The following is a 21,998-nucleotide window of genomic DNA, read 5'->3' as shown; positions in this document are numbered from 1 at the left end:
AAGACTGGTTTGGCCACATTTGGAATATTGCGTACAGTTCTGTTTGCCACATTACCAAAAAGATGTGGATGCCTTGGAGAGGGTGCAGAGGAGGTTCAGCAGGACATTGCCTGGTATGGAGGGTGTTAGCTATGAGGAGAGGTTGAATAGATTTGGATTATTTTCATTGGAAAGAAGGAGGTTGAGGGGGGAAACTGATTGAGGCTTACAAAATCATGAGAAGTGTAGTCAGGGTGGAAAGCAAGAAACTTCTTCCCAGAGTGGAGGACTCAATTACTAGGGGTCATGAGTTCAAAGTGAGAGGGGAAAAGTTTAAGGGAGATATACATGGAAAGTTCTTCATACAGAGGCTGGTAGGTGCCTGGAATGCATTGCCAGCGGAGGTGGTAGGGGCAGGAACAATAGCATAATTTAAGATGTATTCAGACAGATACATGAGTGGGCAGAGAGCAAAGGAATACAGATCCTGAGAAAATAAGCAGCAGATTTAGATAGAGAAAATGAATTGGCGCAGGCTTGGAGGGCCGTAGGGCCTGTCCTTCTGCTGTAATGTTCTTTGTTCTTTGTTCTCCATCATCAGATCATAATTGAGGATGTTTACTGCTGATTGTGCAATACTTAGCATCATTTGTGACTGCTCAGATACTGAAGTCACCTATGTCCAAATGCAGTAATGTCTGGACAATATGCAGGCTTTGGCTGACAATTAGCAAGTGGCACTTGGGTCACACAAGTGTCAGGCAATGACCATCTCCAAACAGAGATAATCTGACCGTCGGCCCTCGACAGTTAATGGCATTACCATCATCCAATCCCTTTGTATTAACATCCTGGGGGTTACCATTGACCAAAAACTGAATCTGACTAACTATTTGAATATTAGTGGCTTCAAGATCTGGTCAGAGGATTCCTAGCCTGCAGAGAGTAACTCACCTCCTGAGTTCCCCAAACCTGTCTTCCATGCACAAGGCAAAAGTCAGGATTGTGATGGAACACTTCCCACTTGCCTGGAGGAGTGCAGCACCAACAACACTCAAGAAGCTTGACCCTAGCCAGGACAAAGCAGCCCGCTTGATTAGCATCACATCCACAAACATTGACTTTCCACCACCAACACTCAGTAGCAGCACTGTATATGTTCTACAAGATACACTGCAGAAATCCACCAAGGCATCTTAGATTGCATCTTTCAAACTCACAGACACTAACATCTAGAAGGTCAAGGACAGAGAGACATGGGAACACCATCATATGCAGGTTCCTCCCCAGCCACTCATCCATCCTGACTTGGAAATATTCATCAACATTTCTCACTATCTCTCTAACAGTATTGAAGGTCTACTATACCCAATGGAGTGCAGCAGTTTAAGAAGTCAGCTCATAGCCACCTTCACAAGAGCAGCTTGAGATGGGCCATAAGTGCTGGCATACCCAATACTGCCCTCAACCCACGAAAGAACAAAAAATGTCGGAATCTTGTGCATATGCAGTTAGTGCAAATCCACATATGCACTTTTTCCCAATTTAGCTGTGCCTTCCAAGTGATCTCTAATTATAAATTGAGATCAGCAATGTGAAAGAGGAATTTTGACTTGCAGAAGCAGATCCATGAGTCAGGAGATCAGAACATCATGATGGCCAGATGTCAAGTATCATGAGTTTTAAATTTGTCAGAGTTGGTACTTTTGGGTGGATGATAGGGAGCAAAATCCCTTTTTGTGGACTGTTCAAGCTGTAAAATGTTTGGGGCATTTAACTGCAAATTGCATCTAATGGTGTCTGTAGCGTTAGAAGAAACCCTCCAACAAAAACAGGTCATGAAACAAAGCTAGTGGCTATGTGCCAATGTGTCTCTGTGCATTTACTATAGTGGATTCCACTTAACTCAGTGCAACAGTGATGCATTATCTTCTGTGAGACAGGGCAATCAGATATGGCTGATTAGAGGATCAGTCATTCTCATTTCATTATATTTTGTCTCTTCATCACTAAAACGATATTCATTAAAACATCACAGTGTGATTTTCTCTTGGAGGGTATTTGAGGTTTATTAATCCTGTAAGTTGTAATCAGCCTTCAGGGTGGAGATACAGTTTAATTGGGGATCATTAGGTTCTGCAGCTCTTATCTGGTAACATAAATGTGTTAATATAAGTTGCTGAAAATCTCTACTGAGACATCATGATGAAAAAAACCTAAACCTAAATATAACTTAGCATTGTCATCACTTTTGTTACTTCAATGCACCATGAGAACTGGCAGAGAGGGAGAAGATTTAATTTTGCTGCTGAGTAAATGTATCCACTCATTATATTCACATGAATGAACTTCCACTATTTAATCTATTAGGAAGAAGATGGAACAAAGAGGAATGATTGGGCCAGGAATATTAACTCTGTTTTACTGTCCAAATATGCTGCCAGACCTAGATTACTTACAATGTGGAAACAGGCCCTTCGGCCCAACAAGTCCACACCGACCCGCCGAAGCGCAACCCACCCATTCCCCTACATTTACCCCTTTACCTAACACTACGGGCAATTTAGCATGGCCAATTCACCTGACCTGCACATTTTTGGACTGTGGGAGGAAACCGGAGCACCCGGAGGAAACCCACGCAGACACGGGGAGAATATGCAAACTCCACACAGTCAGTCGCCTGAGTCGGGAATTGAACCCGGGTCTCTGGCGCTGTGAGGCAGCAGTGCTAACCACTGTGCCACCGTGCCGCCCACACCCAATACAGCACACACTGTTGCACAAATATGGGCATTGCACAGCTGAATGTTATGGTCAAAGAACCAAAAGACTTCCTTTGAATGTAGCCATATATTAAACAGTAGTAGTTCAACAATGCTTATGTGGAGAAAAGGTCTGCAACTTCTCACTAAGAGTCAAACTATAAGCAGTTTCATATTTGTAACTATAGCAGGAACATCAGAATATAGTCACAGGCCATTTATAATCTTGAACCTGCAGCACCAGATCATGGCTGATCATATACTTTCACATCATTATCCCCCCACTATATCTTTATTCCTTGATGTCAAGAGTATGCTGAGTGTTTTTCTGGTTGGTGAAAAGTGACTACTGGTGTTCCTCAGGAATCAGAGTTGGGACCACAATTATTTACAATTTGCCTGGCTGATTTAGAGTTGGGGATCAAGTGTAGTGTCGGCGAAAGTAGGTACTTCAGATGCTGGAGATCAGAGTCAAGATTAGAGTGGTGCTGGAAAAGCACAGCCAATCAGGCAGCATCCGAGGAGCAGGAAAATTGACGTTTTGGGCAAAAACCCGATGAAGAGCTGATGAATGACTTATGCCCGTAACATCGATTTTCTTGCTCCTTGGATGCTGCCTGACCTGCTGTGCTTTTCCAGCACTACTCTGATCAAGTGTAGTGTGTTAAACTTCACAGATGACACTAAGATGAGTGGTAGAGCAAAATTTACAGAGGATACTAAAAGTCTGCAGAGGGATATAGATAGGTTAAGTGAGTGGGCAAGGGTCTGGCAGATGGAGTATAATGTTGGTAATGTTAGGTCATCCATTTTGTTTGGACTATTATTTAAATGGTGAAAAATTGCAGCATGCTGCTGTGCAGAGGGATCTGGGCATCCTTTTGCATGAGTCGCAAAATGTTGGTTTGCAGGTCCAGGAGGTAATTAAGAAGGTAAATGGAATACTGTCCTTTGTTGTTAGAGGGGTGGAGTTTAAAAACATGGAGGTTATGCTGCAGTAGTATAGGGTACTGGTAAGGCCACAACTGGAACATTGTGCAGAGTTTTGGTCTCCTTACTTGAGAAAGAATGCACTGGCACTGGAGGGGGTGCAGAGGAGGTTCACTAAGTTGATTCTGGAGTTCAGAGAGTTGTCTTATGAGGAGAGATTGAATAAACTGGGACGACACTCATTGGAATTTAGGAGAAAGTGAGGACTACAGATGCTGGAGTGTCAGAGTTGGAAAGTGTTGCTCTGGAAAGACACAGAAGGTCAGCATCATCTGAGGAGCAGGAAAGTCAATGTTTTGGGCATAAGTCCTTCATCAGGGATTTGGTGGAGGTGGGGGAGAGGGCTCAGAGATAGATAGGGGAGTGGAGGGAAGGTAGCTGCGAAGGTGATAGGTGGAGCCAGGTGAGGGGTAATTGTGATAGATCAGTGGGGAGGATGGAGCGGGTAGGTGGGAAGGAAATTGGGGATAGATAGGACAGGTCAAGAGGGCAGTACCAATTAGAGGGTTGGTTTTGGGATGAGATGAGGGGGAGGGGAGATTTGGAAACTAGTGAAGTCGATGTTGATGCCATGTGGTTGAAGTGTCTCAGGGCAGAAAATGAGGCGTTTTTCCTTCAGTGTTGGGTGGCTTTGATTTGGCAGTGGTGGAGGCTGATGACTTGCATGTCCTTGTGGGAGAAGGATGGGGAATTGAAGTGGTTGGCCACAGGGTGGTGATATTGTTTGGTGCATGTGTCCCAAAGATGTTGCCTCTAGGACACGTGCACCAAACATCCCCACTGCCCTCTGGCCAGTCACTTCAGTCCCCCTCCCTCTCCCCCAAGGGCACGCAAGCCCTGGGCCTCCTCTGCTACCAAATCAAAGCCACCTGACAACTGGAGGAAGAATGCCTCATCTTCTGCTTTGGGACCCTTCAACCACACGGCATTAACATCGACTTCACTAATTTCCAAATCTACCCTCCCTCACCTCATCACAGATCCAACCCTCCAACTGGTACTGCCCTCTTGACCTGTCCTACCTATCCCCAACTTCATTCCCACTTATCTGCTCGCCCCTTCCCACTGATCTATCAGAATTAACCCCCACCTGTATCCATCTAGCACCTTCCCAGCTACCTTCGCCCCCACACGTCTATTTATCTCTCAGCTCCCTTCGCCCTCCACATTCCTGATGAAGGGTTTATGCACGAAATGTCAACTCTCCTCGGATGCTGCCTGATTTGCTGTGCTTTTCCAGTGCCACACTGATTGGAATTTAGAAGAATGAGAGAGGATCTTATAGAAACTTATAAAATTATGAAGGGAATAAATAATATAGAAGCAGGGAAATTGGTTCCATTAGCATGTGAAACTAGGACTAGGGGGCACAACCTCAACATAAAGTGGAGCAGATTTAGACCTGAGTTGAGGAGGAACGTCTTCATCCAGCCTTTGACTGTTTTAAAGGCAATGATAAGAAAAATTTTGAACTGTAAAGGAATTAAGGGTTATGAGAGGCTCGATGGGCCAGATGGCTTTACTTCTGCTCCTATTTCTTATGCTCATATGTTCTTAAATCCATCAATTTCTCTTTTGAACATGCTCAATGTTTGTCTTTCCAATGCCATCTGGGAGAGAGAATTCCAAAGATTTGCCACCCACTGGTGAAGAAATTTTCTCTCATCTAGATTTTAATAGCCTGCCCCTTATTCTGAGACAGTGCCCCCAGGTTCTTGAGTCACCAGCCTGCGGAAAATCCCAACTACTCTAACCTGTCACACCCTGTAAGACATTTTAGGGTTTCAATGAGATCTCCTCTCATTTTTCTAATCTATTGAGAACATCGACCCACTTTCTTCAGTGTTTCCTAATAAAAAAAAACAAAGATTAGTTTGATGAACCTCCTTTGCACTGTCTTATGGCAAATGTATATTTCCCTCGATAATGAGGCCAAAAGTGTACACAATAATCCAGCTATGATCTCACCATTGTTCTACACAATTGCAACAAAACATCTCTACTCCTGTAATGTAAAAGTTAATTGGTCAGTCAAATTAATGGATTTTGCAGCTAATTTTCACAGGTCTTTAAAAATGGTCGATTACCAAAGGTGTCATAGACAACAGTGGTCTTGCCTGTCTCAGGTCTCTAAGTTAACACTGGTATCATTGTTTCCCAAAGCTGTCCACATGTATTTATAAAAGATAATGTAAATTAATTAGTTATTGAGTTATGGAAGCTACAAAAGACCTGAGAGCTATGTATTTTCTCATAACTCAAGATCAGGAATTTCCCCCAAGCAAAGTGCAGGAATATTAACTTTGAATGTTCTGTTCTCTGGTATCAAATGTCAAGTAACTAGCACTTGAGCTTAGAAACTGAGAAAGATTTTGTAACTCTCAAAGTTGTACTTCTGATTATTCATCTACGAGAATGTCATGCCAATTGATTTGCTTCCCCCAAATATTTTCCAAAAATGTCACCATGGCAGTGGAAAAGGAGACAAGGCCAAGCACTTCATTTCTCGATTCCTCTTTATCTTTCAAATCCTTGCATGTCAATTCCCAAAATCTAAAGTGTTATAAGTCATAATTGCATTATGATAGTGCCACCAACACACAATTCAACAAGTGTTTCTCAGTCTATACAGCTAAGTATAAATATAACAGATTTCATGAAAAATGTTGCAGCAGGAATCTAACAAATAAATTTAACTCCCCAAAAATGCAGGGGGTTAAAAATGTAATAACTTCCAACGCCTATTATTTGTGCCTGGGGCCTCTGATTCCTCTCCCATCTCAGTCTCTGATCCACCCTGAGGCCTTTGATGCCATCTTCAAAGCTTGCAGATAGCTCAGGCCTTTGATCCACAATCCCTGTCCCCCTCCCTGCATAGGAACACCCATCAGAATCTGAAAAGCTATTAGCTCCTTTCCTATAGAAAATGTTTGGAACTATTTTGCTCTGCCTTGCAAACTTAACATCTGTGATTCTTTTATCTCTCACTGATTACACTGCCGTATCTCATTGCACAAATTGCTTCATTTTTCCTTCAGTTAAAAAAGTGAGAGTTATTTTAGAGTTATTATATATCAAATGAAGAACTCATTTTAATTCTGGTCATCATTTACTGATGGATGTAATTTTCAGAGAGTATCATGGAATAAGTTTTCATCTGATCCAAACAAGCCAGTGAATTGGAACATAGAATATAGAACATAGAACACAGTACAGCACTGAACAGGCCCTTCAGCCCACGATGTTGTGCTGACCACTGATCCTCATGTATGCACCCTCAAATTTCTGTGACTATATGCATGTCCAGCAGTCTCTTAAATGTCCCCAATGACCTTGCTTCCACAACTGCAGCTGGCAACGCATTCCATGCTCTCACAACTCTCTGTGTAAAGAACCCGCCTCTGACATCCCCTCTATACTTTCCTCCAACCAGCTTAAAACTATGACCCCTCGTGTTAGTCATTTCTGCCCTGGGAAATAGTCTCTGGCTATCGACTCTATCTAAGCCTCTCATTATCTTGTATACCTCAATTAGGTCCCCTCTCCTCCTCCATTTCTCCAATAAAAAACGTTCGAGCTCAGTCAACCTCTCTTCATAAGATAAGCCCTCCAGTCCAGGCAGCATCCTGGTAAACCTCCTCTGAACCCTCTCCAAAGCATCCACATCTTTCCTAAATAGGGCGACCAGAACTGGACGCAGTATTCCAAGTGCGGTCTAACCAAAGTTTTATAGAGCTGCAACAAGATCTCACGACTCTTAAACTCAATCCCTCTGTTAATGAAAGCCAAAACACCATATGCTTTCTTAACAACCCTGTCCACTTGGATGGCCATTTTAAGGGATCTATGTACCTGCACACCAAGATCCCTCTGTTCCTCTACACTGCCAAGAATCCTATCCTTAATCCTGTACTCAGCTTTCAAATTCAACCTTCCAAAATGCATCACCTCGCATTTATCCAGATTGAACTCCATCTGCCACCTCTCAGCCCATCTCTGCATCCTGTTAATGTCCTGCTGCAGCCTACAACAGCCCTCTATACTGTCAATGACACCTCCAACCTTTGTGTCATCTGCAAACTTGCTGACCCATCCTTCAATCCCCTCATCCAAATCATTAATAAAAATTACAAACAGAGCCCTGTGGAACACCACTCACCACTGACTTCCAGGCAGAATATTTTCCTTCTACTACCACTCGCTGTCTTCTGTTGGCCAGCCAATTCTGTATCCAGACAGCTAAGTTCCCCTGTATCCCATTCCTCCTGACCTTCTGAATGAGCCTACCATAGGGAACCTTATCAAATGCCTTCCTGAAGTCCATATACACCACATCCACAGCTTGACCCTCATCAACCTTTCTAGTCACATCCTCAAAGAACTCGATAAGGTTTGTGAGGCATGACCTGCCCCTCACAAAGCTGTGTTGACTGCATTTAATCAAGCCATGCTCTTCCAGATGGTCATAAATCCTATCCCTCAGAATCCTTTCTAACACCTTGCAGACAACAGACGTGAGACTTACTGGTCTGTAATTGCCGGGGATTTCCCTATTTCCTTTCTTGAACAGAGGAATTACATTTGCCTCTCTCTCCAGTCCTCAGGTACAACTCCAGTGGAGAACGAGGATGCAAAATGCGTTTCTCGTTTCCCAAAGCAGCCGAGGACAAATCTGGTCCAGGCCTGGCGACTTGTCAATCTTAATGTTTGACAAAATTTTCAGCACATCAGCTTCCTCTATCTCTATCCATTCCAGCATGCACACCTGCTCTTCAAAGGTTTCATTCACTACAAAGTTTGTTTCTTTTGTAAAGACAGAAGCAAAAAGCTCATTTAGGGCTTCCCCTACCTCCTCAGACTCCACACACAAGCTCCCTATGCTATCCCTGATCGGCCCTACTCTTTCTTTGACCATTCTCTTATTCCTCACATAAGTGTAAAATGCCTTTGTGTTCTCCCAAATCTGTTCTGTCAAGCCTTTCTCCTGCCCCCTCCTGGCTCTCCTCAGACCATTTTTGAGCACTTTCCTCGCTGCCTGTAATCCTCTAGAGCTGAGCTTGATCCTAGCTTCCTCTACCTTTTTCCTTTTGACGAGAAGCTCCACCGCTCTCGTCATCTAAGGTTCCTTTATCTTACCACTTCTTGCCTGTCTCAGAGGGACATATTTATTCATCACTTGCAACAACTGTTCCTTAAACAGTCTCCACATGTCTATAGTGCCTTTACCATGGAACAATTGCTCCCAATCCATGCTTCCTAACTCATGTCTAATCGCATCATATTTTCCTCTTCCCCAATTAAATATCCTCCCATTTTGCCTAATCCTCTCCTTCTCCATAGCTATGTAGAATGTGAGGCAGTTGTGGTCACTATCACCAAAATGCTCTCCCACCACAAAATCTGACACCTGCCCCGGCTCGTTTCCGAGCACCAAGTCTAGAATGGCCTCTCCCCTCAACGGCCAGTCAACGTACTGAGTTAGGAAACCCTCCTGAACACACCTTACAAAAACAGCTCCATTCAAATCTTCTGCTTGAAGGAGGTTCTAATCAATATTGGAAAAGTTAAAGTTACCCATTAAAGCAACCCTACTACGTCCACACTTTTCCAAAATCTGCTGACCTATGCTTTCTTCAATCTCCCTGCTGCTATTGGGGGGCTGTAGTAAACCTCTAACGAGGTGACTGCTCCCTTGCTGTTCCTAATTTCCACCCATACTGACTCGGTAGGCAGATCTTCCTCGACAATGGAAGCTTCTGTAGCTGTGATACCCTCGCTGATTAATAGTGCTACACCCCCTCCTTTTTTTCCCCCCTCCCTACTCTTTTTAAATGCTCTAAATCCTGGAACATTCAGCAACCATTCCTGCCCCTGTGAAACCCATGTCTCTGTTATGGCCACAACATCATAGCACCAGGTACTGATCCATGCTCTAAGTTCGTCTCTTTTATTCCTGATACTCCTTGCGTTAAAGCAAACACACTTCAACTGATCCCTTGGTTCCTTCCCAGGAAAATCTTTCCCACCAGCTGGTCTACCTCTTGCTATAGCCTCATCTGCATCAACTCTCACCTCCGGTATACAGCTCAGGTTCCCACCCCCCTGCCATACTAGTTTAAATCCTCTCGAACTACTCGAGCAAACCTTCCACCCAGGACATTGATCCCCTTCCAGTTCAGATGCAACCCGTCCTTCTTGTACAGGTCCCACCTTCCCCAGAAGGCCTCCCAATTATCTACATATCTGAAGCCCTCCCTCCTACACCAGTTGCGCAGCCACGTGTTAAGCTGCGCCCTTAATTGTTCTACATGAAGACATCGACCATGGGTTTCCAGTTAGTGTTGCTTTAAACAGCAGGTTACTGCTGTCAGTGAGAATGATTGTTGAAAATTCTGCGATGCCAGCCATCAACTGTTTTCTTTTCGTATAATTTGCTTACCTGAGGATTTTTAAAGACCGCATACTTTTCTTTCTTTTCAACAAATAGAAGTGTGTTCTCGCTGTCTCGCGTCCAATGTGACAGGGTCTCCACCAAGTTCTCATGATCTTCCAGAAACCGTTCTGGACAAAAGAAATATCTGAAAGTCAGAACTTTAAAAACATGCACACAAAATAAGATGTGATGAGAAAATGCAATTAACAAAGCATCAACTTATACACCCACTGACTGCTGATCTTATCATAATTTAGAATCGCAGAATCATAGAATTTTACAGTATAGAAGGAGGCTGTTCAACCCATCGTGTCTTGTACCGGCTCCTGAAATAACTACCAAGCTAGCCCCACTTTCCAGGCCTATCTCCATAGCCCTCTAACTTAATCACTTTCAAATATATAATCAGCTTTCATTTGAAACCTCCTCTGGAATATGCCTCCACCGCTCTCCCAGGCAGCACATTCCAAATCCTAACAACTCTCTGAGTAAAGAAGTTTCTACTCATCTCACTTCTAACTCTTTTGCTGACAATCTTGAAATTATGATCCCTAGTTACTGACATACCAACCAGTAGAAATAGAATATCTTTCTTTACCCTGTCAAAATTGTTCATAATTTTGAACACCTCAATAAGGTGACTTCTTGATCTTCTCTTCTCCAAGGAGAATAAACCCGATCTCTCTAAACATTCCTTGTATCTAAAATCCTTCATTCCTGGTATCATTCTAATTGCATTTCTTGTATCATTCCTAATTTATGGGAAAATTGTGTGCAATATGACTGACACATTACCTACATAACATTCACTGCACTTCAAAACTAATTCATTTTTTTCTGAAGTGATTGGATGGTTTCTAAGAAAACGAATATAACATATGTTTGTATGGCCAATCTTCAGTTTTATCCCTCCTTCCAGCCATTTTGTTTCCTTTTTCACAGTAATGGACTGGAAATGCTGTGAGGTCTAACTCAGCCTCTTACTCCCCAAAGCGAGTCGAACATCTGCAAGATATAAATCTTTCCACTTGCCTGAATGAACGTAGCTTCAACAACACTCAAGAATTTTGAAGCCATCCAATACAAAGCAGTGCACTTGATCAGCATCCCATCTAATAACTTAACATTCAGTCCCTCCATGACAGGTGCACTGTGGTAGCTCTGTCCCATATACAAGATGCAATGCAGCTACTCACCAAGCCTCCTTCAATAACACATTCCAAACCTGTGACCTGTGCCACCTAGAACAGCAAGGACAACAGGTCACAAGAACACCACTACCTACAAGTTTTCCTTCAAGTCTTTCATCACCCTGAACTTAAACTGTATCACTATGTACTCGCTGAGTCAAAATCCTGGAGCTCACTGTACAATAGAACTGTGCATGTACCGATTTCACTTGGATTGCAGGTATTTAGGAAAGCAGCTCACCACCACCAACAAAAACATCACTACCAATGATGATCACACTCCAAGACAAGTGAGAAAATGGTTGCGCGTTGTGTGGGTAGATGGATGGGAAAGGTTCACAGCTGACCAGCTACTGCATATTCAATTCAACAACAATGTTGCGGTTTTCTATACCAATGGAGGTTTAAGGCCAGGGGTACAAGATGACTTCAAGGGCAATTTGGATAAAATACTATTTTACTTGCCCAAAGGCACAAAGACCGTACAATTGCAAAGGATTGCATAGAGGATATTGTGCTCTAATTACATGCTATTATTATACTCTGTTGGCAGAGTGCAAAAAGCAAGGTTACAAAGGTTGACTATATAGTTTCTGGTGACATGCTATACAATAATGTTAAGGTGGCAAATTTGATCTCTCCTAGGCCCTCAAGTTAGCCGGAGCACCCAGAAAAAAACACACGCTGACACGGGGAGAATGTGCAAACTCCACACAGACAGTTACCCGAGGTAGGAATTGAACCCAGGCCTCTGCTGCTGTGAGGTAGCAGTGCTAACCACTGTGCCACCCACAAATCAGAGAACAACACATATATAGTTTGGGGATGTTTTATATGAAGAAATCTCATCTCCAGAGATTGCCATGAGTAGCATGCCAAGTCAGTGGCAGATTCAAGTCACATATACCTCACGCACACAGGCAATTCTCAGGAAATTTCTCACCAAGAATGCTGAGGATTTTAATTAAGAAGATCTCTTGTCATTTTCTGTCACAATTTTATGAGACATCCATCTCAAGAATGCTAGTAAAGTGTGGCCCAATGTGCTGAACATATATTTTCCTGAATTTCACATGGCATTATCTGCTTTCTTATATATTTCATATAATTTCTGACCTACAACTTGAATTTCACTGCCTCTCTTGATTTGATCTCATCAGCAATGGTTCTGGGCCTTTCAGTACTGAAATCAGTACTTGCCCCATCCCAACATATTTATTCTATTAAGTTGTGCTTTATCTAAATTCTTAAACTGAAGATTTATCTGAATTCCTGTAACTTTGAGCTTTAACAACTTTCTGTGAGAAGATTAATCAAACTTTATTTCTTTGTCATGGAATGCTGACATTGCTGGCTAGGCTAGCATATATTGTCCATCCCTAATTACCCTTGAGAAGATGATGATGACCTGCAGCGGTCCTTGGGGTGTAGGGAAACTCACAGAGAGCTGTTGGGAAGGGAATTCCAGGAGTGTGACCCAGTAAAGAGTGAAAGAATGGTGATATACTTCCAGGTCAGAATGAAATGTAAGTAGGAAGTAGTGTTTGCATATATCTGCTACCATTGACCTTGATGTGATAGATGTTGTGGATTAGGAAAATGTTCTTAAAGTTGCCTCAGTGAGTTCTTGCAGTGCAACTTCAAGATAGTACAGAGTGCTGCCTCTGTGCATTGACAGTTGAGGAAGTGAATACTGAAGGAGGTGGTTGACTTGCCAAAAAAGGGGCTTAAGCCCAAAACATCAACTCTCCTGCTCCTTGGATGCTGGCTGACCTGTTGTGCTTTTACCAACACCACAATTTTCAACTCTTAATCTCCAGCATCTGCAGTCCTCACTTTCTCTCAATAACATGGGTTGCTTTGTCAAAGAGGGGTTGAGCTTCTTAAGTATTGTTGGAGCTGCACTTGTCCAGGCAAGTAGGGAGTATGCCATCACAGTCCTGACTAGTATTTTGTAGATAGTGACCGGCCAATGGGAAGAAATGAAGTGAATGGCTCACCATGGAGTTCCCAGCCTCTAGCCAGCTCTTAAAGCCATAGCGATGTATAGCATGGAAACAGACCCTTCGGTCCAACTCGTCCATGCTGACCAGATATCCTAACCTAATCCTGTCCCATTTCCCAGCATTTGGCCCATGTCCCTCTAAACCCTTCCTATTCAAATATCCATCCAAATGCCTTTTAAATGTTGTAATTGTACCAGCCTCCACCATTTCCTCTGGCAGCTCATTCCATACACGTACCACCCTCTGTGTGAAAAAGTTGTCCCTTAGGTTCCTTTTATATCTTTCCCCTCTCACCCTAAACCTAAGCCCTCTTGTTCTGGACTCCCCCACCCCAGGGAAAAGACCTTGTCTATTTATTCTATCCATGCCCCTCATGATTTTATAAACCTCTATAAGGTCACCCCTCAGCCTCTGATGCTCCAGGGAAAACAGTCCAGCCTATTTAGCCTCTCCCTATAGCTCAAGTCCTCCAATCCTGGCAACATCCTTGTAAATATTTTCTGAACCCTTTCAAGTTTCAAAACATCCTTCTGAGAGGAAGACCAGAATTGCAAGCAATATTCCAAAAGTGGCCTAATTAATGTCCTGTACAGCTGCAACATGACCTCCGAATCCTGCACTCAATACTCTGACCATTAAAAGAAGCATACCAAATGCCTTCTTCACTGTCTTATCTATCTGTGACTCTACTTTCAAGGAACTATGAACCTGTACTCCAAGGTCTCTTTGTTCAGCAACACTCCCCAGAACCTTACCATTAAGTGTATAAGTCCTGCTCTGATTTGTTTTTCCAAAATGCAGCACCTTGCATTTATCCTAACTAAACTCCATCTGTCACTTCTCAGCCCATTGGCCTATCTCATCAAGATCCCGTTGTACTCTGAAGTAACCTTCTACACTGTCTACTGCACCTCCAATTTTAGTGCATCTGCAAACTTACTAACCATACCTCCTATGTTTACATCCAAATCATTTATATAAATGATGAAAAGTAGTGGACTCAGCACCAATCTTTGTGGCACTCCACTGGTCACAGGCCTCCAGTCTGAAAAGCAACCGTCCACCACTACACTCTTCTACCATCAAGCCAGTTCTGTTTATAAATGGCTAGTTCTCCCTGTATTCTTTGTGATCTAACCTTGCTAACCAGTCTCCCATGAGGAACCATGTCAAAAGCCTTACTGGAGTCCATTTAGATCACGTCTACCAAACTGCCATCATCAATCCACTTTGTTACTTCTTCAAAAAACTCACTCAAATTAGTAAGATACTATTTCCCATGCACAAAGTCATGCTGACTATCCCTAATCAGTCCTTGTCTTTCCAAATACATGTAAATCCTGTCTCTCAGGATTCACTCCAACAACTTGCCCACCTGATGTCAGGCTCACCAGTCTATAGTTCCCTGGCTTTTCCTTAACATCCTTCTTAAACAGTGGCACCACATTAACCAATCTCCAGTTTTCTGGCACCTCACCTGTGACTATCATTGATACAAATATCTCAGCAAGGGGCCCAGAAATCATTTCTCTAGCTTCCCACAGAGTTCTAGGGTACACCTCATAGAGTCATAGAGATGTACAGCATGGAAACAGACCCTTTGGTTCAACCTGTCCATGCTGACCAGACATCCCAACCCAATCTAGTCCCACCTGCCAGCACCCGGCCCATATCCCTCCAAACCCTTCCTATTCATATATCCATCCAAATGCCTCTTAAATGTTGCAAGTGTACCAGCCTCCACCACTTCCTCTGGCAGCTCATTCCATACACGTACCACCCTCTGCGTGAAAAGTTGCCCCTTAGGTCTCTTTTATATCTTTCCCCTCTCACCCTAAACCTTAGCCCTCTAGTTCTGGACTCCCCGACCCAAGGGAAAAGACTTTGTCTATTTACCCTATCCATGCCCCTCATAATTTTGTAAACCTCTATAAGGTCACCCCTCAGCCTCCGACGCTCCAGGGAAAACAGCCCCAGCCTATTCAGCCTCTCCCTATAGCTCAAATCCTCCAACCTTGGCAACATCCTTGTAAATCTTTTCTGAACCCTTTCAGGCTTCACAACATCTTTCCGATAGGAAGGAGACAAGAATTGCATGCAATATTCCAACAGTGGCCTAACCAATGTCCTGTACAGCCGCAACATGACCTCCCAACTCCTGTACTCAATACTCTGACCAATAAAGGAAAGCACACCAAACGCCTTCTTCACTATCCTATCTACCTGCGACTCCACTTTCAAGGAGCTATGAACCTGCACTCCAAGGTCTCTTTGTTCAGCAACACTCTCTAGGATCTTACCATTAAGTGTATAAGTCCTGCTAAGATTTGCTTTCCCAAAATGCAGCACCTCGCATTTATCTGAATTAAACTCCATCTGCCACTTCTCAGCCCATTGGCCGATCTGGTCCAGATCCCATTGTAACCTGAGGTAACCCTCTTCGATGTCCATTACACCTGCAATTTTGATGTCTTCTGCAAACTTACTAACTATACCTCTTATGCTCGCATCCAAATCATTTATGTAAATGACAAAAAGTAGAGGACCCAGCACCAATCCTTGTGGCACTCCACTGGTCACAGGCCTCCAGTTTGAAAAACAACCCTCCACCACCACCCTCTGTCTTCTACCTTTGAGCCAGTTCTGTATCCAAATGGCCAGTTCTCACTGTATTCCATGAGACCTCACCTTGCTAATCAGTCTCCAATGGGGAACCTTGTCAAACACCTTACTGAAGTCTATATAGATCACATCTACTGCTCTGCCCTCATCAATCCTCTTTGTTACATCTTCAAAAAACACAATCAAGTTTGTGAGGCGTGATTTCCCACGCACAAAGCCAAGTTGAGTATCCTTAATCAGTCCTTGCCTTTCCAAATACATGTATATCCTGTCCCTCAGGATTCCCTCCAACAACTTGCCCACCACTGAGATCAGGCTCACCGGTCTATAGTTCCCTGGCTTGTCTTTACCGCCCTTCTTAAACAGTGGTACCACATTAGCCAACCTCCAGTCTTCCAGCACCTCACCTGTGACTATCGATGATACAAATATCTCAGGAAGAGGCCCAGCAATCACTTCTCTAGCTTCCCACAGAGTTCACGGGTACACCTGATCAGGTCCTGTGGATTTATCCACTTTTATGTGTTTCAAGACATCCAGCACCTCTTCCTCTGTAATCTGGACATTTTTTCAAGATGTCATCATCTATTTCCCCACATTCTATAAATTGTATGTCCTTCTCCACAGTAAACATCGATGCAAAATACTTGTTTAATATCTCCCCATCTCTTGTGGCTCCATATATAGGCTGCCTTGCTAATATTTGAGGGGCCCTATTCTCTCCCTAGTTACCCTTTTGTCCTTAATGTACTTACGAAAACCCTTTGGATTCTCCTTAACCCTATTTGCCAAAGCGTTCTCATATCTCTTTTATGCCATTCTGATTTTCCTCTTAAGTATACTCCTACTGATTTTATACTCTTCTCAGGACTCACTCGATCTATCTTGTCTACACCTGACATATGCTTCCTTATTTTTCTTAACCAAAACCTCAATTTCTCTAGTCATCCAGCATTCTCTACACCTACCAGCCTTTCCTTTCAACCTAACAAGAATATACTGTCTCTGGACTCTCCTTATCTCATTTCTGAAGGCTTCCCATTTTCCAGCCACCCCTTTACCTGAGAACATTTGCTCCCAATCAGCTTTTGAAAGGTTTTGCCTAATTCTGGCAAAATTGGTCTTCCTCCAATTTAGAACATCAACTTTTTGATCCAGTCCATCCTTTTCCATCACTATTTTAAAACTAATAGAACTATGGTCACTGGCCCCGAAGTGCGTCCTCACTGACACCTCAGTCACCTGACCTGCCTTATTTCCCAAGAGTAGGTCAGGTTTTGCACCTTCTCTAGTAGGTATATCCACATACTGAATCAGAAAACTTTTCTTGTACACACTCAACAAATTCCTCTCCATCTAAACTTTTAATACTAGGGTAGTCCCAGTCTATGTTTGGAAAGTTAAAATCCCCAACCATAACCACCCTACTATTCTTACAGATAACTGAAATCTCCTTACAAATTTGTTTCTCAATTTTCCACTGATTATCGGGGGTCTAAAATACAACCCCAATAAGGTGATCATCCCTTTCTTATTTCTCAGTTCTACCCAAATAACGTCCCTGGATGTACTCCCAGGAATATTCCCCGTCAGTACAGCAGTAATGCTATCGCTTACCAAAAATGCCCTTGCTTTAGGAGCAATTGTATTTATATGGCTGGTCAAGTTCAATTTCTGGTCAATGGTAATTCTCAGGAAGTTGGCAGTCGAGGATTGACTTATGATAATTGAACATCAATGGGAGATGGATAGATTTCCTCTTGTTGTTGATTATCTGGCACTTGTGTGGCACAAATATTACTTGCTGCTCAACAGTCTAAGCCTGGACATTGTCCAGGTCTTGCTACAGATGTACACAAACTGCTTCAGTATCTGAAGACTGGTGAATGCTGCTGAACATTGCGCAATTGTTAGAGAACATCCATACTTCCAGTCTCTTAATGGAGGGAAGTTCATGTCTGAATTAGCTGAAAATGTTTGGGCTTCTCACACTAATCTGAGGAATTCCTGCAGGTCTGTCCAGAGGCTGAAGTGACTGACCTCCCACATCCACCAGCATTTCCTTTGTGCTGATTATGAGTTGAACCAGCAAAGTGTTTCCCCTTATTCCCATTGACTCCAATTTTGGCGCCTTGATGCTATACTCATTTTAATGTCAAGGGCAGTCAGGCCTTGAAATTCAGTGCTTTTGTCCATGGCTCCTGAAAACCTAAGACTGAATATGCTTGTGAATGTTCACCTGGGATATAATTTCCTCAAATAAATCTATATTCACATTGATTTCTGTTAAGTAACCTGCTATTAGAATTATAATCTTTTGTTGTATCTATAATAATGATTATTTTGTCTAGAATTGAAATTGGTCTGTAGGCTTACAATTGCTTGAGTTTGAGATGTGCTCTTTAACTAAGTGCATCACATTGATATGTTTCCAGTCAATCAACACTTGTCCAGCAATCTGTAACTCACTTAAAATTAGAGTTGGCACATTACATATCTCTTGTTGCTTCCTAGGGTTCATGTTACCTATCCCTAGGAACTAATTGTTTTTGAACCATTGAAGTCTGGAGTTTCTATCTCAGTTATTTTGCCCTTCCCTTCCTTCTCTGCTTTCTTCCACAGATTGACCTTTTCATGACAAAAAAATATTGCCCCTAAATTATATACAAACATAATGGACCTTCACACAAGCCCGAAACATCGATTTTACTGATCCTCGGATGCTGCCTGAACTGCTGTGCTCTTCAAGCACCACTAATCCAGAATCTGGTTTCCAGCATCTGCAGTCATTGTTTTTACCTTTAAACAAGACAGTTTGTTTTAAGAAAGGGACCAACCAGTGGTGAATGAGAATGCAATTCAGTAATTTTCTGGAAAATTCCCATGTGGATTACACTCAGTCTCGAGGAAGACCATGGAATGTCGCACCTGGAAGGGTGTCAAGGGATTTCAGAGAACCATTTGAAAGGGAGAAATAAAATGTGAAAGCCTGAACCATCTCCCCTAAATTGCACTTCCAGAGTGTGGACATAATGTAAATAACAGAAAGCAGTCTGGGCTAGAGACATATTTGTGCTTCCCCTTGCCAAGAATACACAAGAGAAGAGATTAAAAATCATCCGCCTCTCATGTGTGTGCTAGCCTGCTATTTAGTCCTACTGGGCTAGACAGCGCTGTGAGGTTTACAATGGTGGATCATTACGTGACACCCCTCATTGCAGATAAAAAGAGAAAGGATGAAACCTCTCTCTTTCTCTCTCCGATTGCTGGAAGCGAGTAACCAGTCAAAAAGCCTTAGTTAAATAGGAAACCAGACAACTTCGTTCATTTAATTTGTTGCACCCAGAATCTCCAAACCAACTGCTCACCTACCATGGTCAGCTCTATTGGAATCACTTAGCTCAATGGCTGTAATATTTCAGCGTATATCCCAAATTGACAAGCCAAGGACTGATTCATGTGTCTTTTTAAACTACTATTTTTTACTTGCTTCTTGTCTATAATTTGTGTGCGTGTGTGTTGTATTTTATTTTTCCTTACTCAATATCTAATAAACATAAACTTTCTTTCACTCAGGAGAGCCAAGTTAAATTGGCTCCTTTTATAACATGAGTGCAGAGGAATTGGGAAAGATATCCATGAGGGAAACAATCCTTCATTTTAAGTTAATCTCATTGTGAACAACAAGGCGAGGTGAGGGTGTTGATAAAGAAGTTCCTCCCTCCTCACTTGGGATCATAATAAATTGGTCATAACAGCCTTACACCCCTTACCTTAGTCATGTTATATAGCACGTTCTTCAACCTCATTCCAGACTCCTGAGTATAAATATCAGACTATTGTTTAAGTGTGATAAATATCCGTTCAATTATGTTGCTTTTGTTGTATCTTAATTTTGCAACACTGTAGTCTTCCTGTTGGAGGGTATGCAGGCTTTGTAGTGGGGTCATGTTTCAAGTGCTCCTGAATCATGTTACAGGTTTTTCACTTGGCATCCCCAAACCTCCAGAAATATAGTTGTGGATTGTCCCAAAGGTCATGCACAATAAATTTGTGGTGTGATCATATACCATTTGCACATTCACAGATTATATCTCTGTGGTAGCCCAGTTCTGAGACAGTTTCATTCATTTTGATTAAAAAATTTAAATAGCTGCTGTGAGGCACTTCATACCACTCACAGCCGGAGAACTTTTTCCTTTAGATAAGAATGAAACATTATACGCAGGTGGCAGAGTAGTAGCAGGCAGTCAGGTGCTTGGATTCCACAATATTCCTACCGAGCATTCATGTTGTGCTTTAACACTATGAGATCCTGTACTTTTGACTACACCTAATTGAGAGTCTTATAAAACAGGGAAGCTCCTTTATCCAGCAGCTTCGATGTAGTGACCTTTTGACATATAAAGCATGCATGCATTCCAACTGTAAAACTTCATTTTAACGACTTTATATCCAGATTGATCCAGTTCTGAAGAAAATTCAATGACTTGAGATGTTCATGTCTCTATCCATATGCTGCCTATCCTACTGAATATTTCCAGCAGTTTCTGTTTTTAATCCAAACTGATGTTGTCATTCTGTTCTGAGGGACAAAGGTTCATTTATGTAAGTCTACGAGAACTCATCATTTTCATGCAATTATGAAAACAGATAGAGAAAAAAAATCATGAGCCAAAAGGGAAATTTTTTACATATACTTTACAAATACTTTAACGTCTTTTATTTGTTTCATATAATGTTCATACAACTGACCTAACTATAGATTCAATCATAGTTTTTATTTCACACAAAATACAATGTAATGTTTTGCAGAAGAGTTAGTGAGAATACTGTAAGATTCTAGAGCTTAATGCAAGACCACCTCCTTCCACCTCTATAACATGATCTATCTCTGGTCAGCTTAAGTTCTTCTGCTGGACTTGATTATTCTAATGTTCTCCTGGTCAGTCTCCCATTTTCCACCCTCCATAAATTTGAGCTTGATCAAACATTGATGTCTACATCGTAATTCAAATGAAGCCATGATAACTCTGTCTTCACTGGCTTCTGATCTTGCAACACCTTAGTTTTAAAATTCTCATAATTTTTCTCAAATTCCTGCTGGCCTTGATCCTCAGTACCTCCTCTTCTAGCCCTTCAACCCACTGACATCACTCACTCCTCCAATTCTCGCCTCTTGCCCATTCCCAATTTTAGTTGTTCTACCATTTGTACCCATGCTTCTAAATGTTTTAAGGCTAACTTCCAGATCCCTTCCATAAACCTCTCAGCTTCGATCTTTCTCTCACTTTGACCCTCTCAGATTCCCCATCAAGCGTAGTGACTTTTCTTGGTTTTGGCAAGCTGTCGTATTATCTCCTCTTGTGTCCAATTTTATTTCATACTGTTCTTGTCAAACATGGCAGGATTATTTTACAACATTATAAACATGACCTAAATGCAAGTTTTTGTTGGAATATGCAGCCTACACTATGCACTGAAGTTCTTGAGGGATATAATGTGTTTGCTGTAAATGTTAAGAGAAATGATATTGCAGGAAATTGGAATCAGAAGGGCTAATTTTGACTTTGGTGGTAGAATGAAATTCAACATTTCATCCATTTTTCATTTTGGAACAGAATTATATATAAACCATTACCTGAACTGTTATTTGTATTAACCCCAGAGTTCTTTACCAGTGGTTACACACCATATGATCATTTGTACTATTGATGGATGTAAAATAGTGCTGTTCAGGCATTTGAATTGTTCGCTTGTTTGCAGCTGTACTGCCGCAGTCCCTGATTATATTTATAAAACATCTCTTGAGCTGTCCTGCTGCTGTATGCTAATACTGAATTTAATGTGGTCAGTTGCAGTAGAAATAGAACATTTATGACCTTAGCTATCTTGCAATCTGACTAAACTTTGTTAATTCTCCTGTAGTTGGTTTGATGCTCTCCCCGGAGGCAGCACAGTGGTTAGCATTACTGCCACACGGTGCCAGAGACCCAGGTTCAATTCCCACCTCAGG

At 42.2% G+C, this 21,998-nt stretch overlaps 1 protein-coding gene across 3 annotated transcripts in view; it reads right to left on the bottom strand.

Annotated features, from left to right (window-relative positions):
• Positions 1–21,998, bottom strand: part of apbb1ip (amyloid beta precursor protein binding family B member 1 interacting protein) — a 178,371-nt gene that overhangs the window by 64,471 nt on the left and 91,902 nt on the right. For all 3 annotated transcript variants that reach the window (XM_087987448.1, XM_087987449.1, XM_087987447.1), the window contains exon 7: positions 10,171–10,292. In XM_087987448.1, coding sequence (XP_087843574.1) covers positions 10,171–10,292 — 122 coding nt within the window. The remainder of the gene's footprint in view (positions 1–10,170; positions 10,293–21,998) is intronic.

This window comes from Chiloscyllium plagiosum, unplaced genomic scaffold (assembly GCF_037043375.1).
Source record: "Chiloscyllium plagiosum isolate Xiang-an unplaced genomic scaffold, Cpla_swu_hap1 HiC_scaffold_5, whole genome shotgun sequence".
Taxonomy (NCBI): domain Eukaryota; kingdom Metazoa; phylum Chordata; class Chondrichthyes; order Orectolobiformes; family Hemiscylliidae; genus Chiloscyllium; species Chiloscyllium plagiosum.
This window is presented reverse-complemented; position numbering and strand designations above follow the sequence as displayed.